At 43.7% G+C, this 890-nt stretch overlaps 1 protein-coding gene across 2 annotated transcripts in view; it reads left to right on the top strand.

Annotated features, from left to right (window-relative positions):
- Positions 1-510: 510 nt before the first annotated feature.
- A1CF (APOBEC1 complementation factor) overlaps positions 511-890 on the top strand; it is a 20,033-nt gene continuing 19,653 nt past the window's right edge. For both annotated transcript variants that reach the window (XM_009876636.1, XM_009876637.1), the window contains exon 1: positions 511-609. In XM_009876636.1, coding sequence (XP_009874938.1) covers positions 511-609 — 99 coding nt within the window. The remainder of the gene's footprint in view (positions 610-890) is intronic.

The raw sequence follows: 890 nt of genomic DNA on the forward strand, positions 1-890 counted from the left end.
AACTACCGCTCTGAAACAAAAATGTCCAAATTCTCCCATGTCCTTGATTTTTAAAAATAGGCTAGATATGGACCTAGGCCTTGCTTTTCATGAAATGCCAGATCTGCTTTGCAGAACGATCCCTTCTCAGCATCAAAGGGATGTAATGGCACGAAGGATTCATCACCGTCTGCTCAGAGCAGGATTAGGCATCTTACCTGTGGTTCCTCGTTACGACACATGCACTGATCCCTCTGTGTCTTGATGGAGTGCTGTCTGAAATCTGCCTGTGGGTTTAAATGCTATTTATTTTCACACAACGTGAGGGGGATATTTCTGCTTTTTCCACAGCCTGTGGTGTTTCGTTCTGTTTTTATCTCAAAACAGCTGATTTAGGAAGAACGACCTTGTTAACTTCCTCAAGAGGGTGGACTTTCTCCTCCCAGCCATATTAATTTATTTAATTTATCTTAAATTTGATTGCAGTGAGCACCCCTAATTAACCTGATTTTTTGCTGATAATCACTCACAATGGAATCAAATCACAAATCCGGGGATGGATTGACCGGCACACAGAAAGAAGCCGCCCTCCGTGCATTAATTCAGCGAACGGGATATAATTTGATCCAGGTAGGAACTCATGGTCATGTCCTTTCGTGCACAGAGCGTGGCTTCATGTCGAAGCGATGCGTTGCGTCAGGGGCTTGAGCGGCAAATCTGTACACATGAAGCCCTCCTTACTCATTCTTCTCCTCTCTGTTTTCCTTTCACATATGTGCTGCACATAACCACACGTAACAGATGCTGTCTTTCATGAAGTAGGATCTTCTTCCTCCAGGAATTCTTTGCCTAACGCCAAATTATGGCAAAGGTGGAAAAAACCTAAATCGTGAGCACTGCTAAAAGTAGGG

This window comes from Apaloderma vittatum, unplaced genomic scaffold (assembly GCF_000703405.1).
Source record: "Apaloderma vittatum isolate BGI_N311 unplaced genomic scaffold, ASM70340v1 scaffold2829, whole genome shotgun sequence".
Classification (NCBI taxonomy): Eukaryota; Metazoa; Chordata; class Aves; order Trogoniformes; family Trogonidae; genus Apaloderma; species Apaloderma vittatum.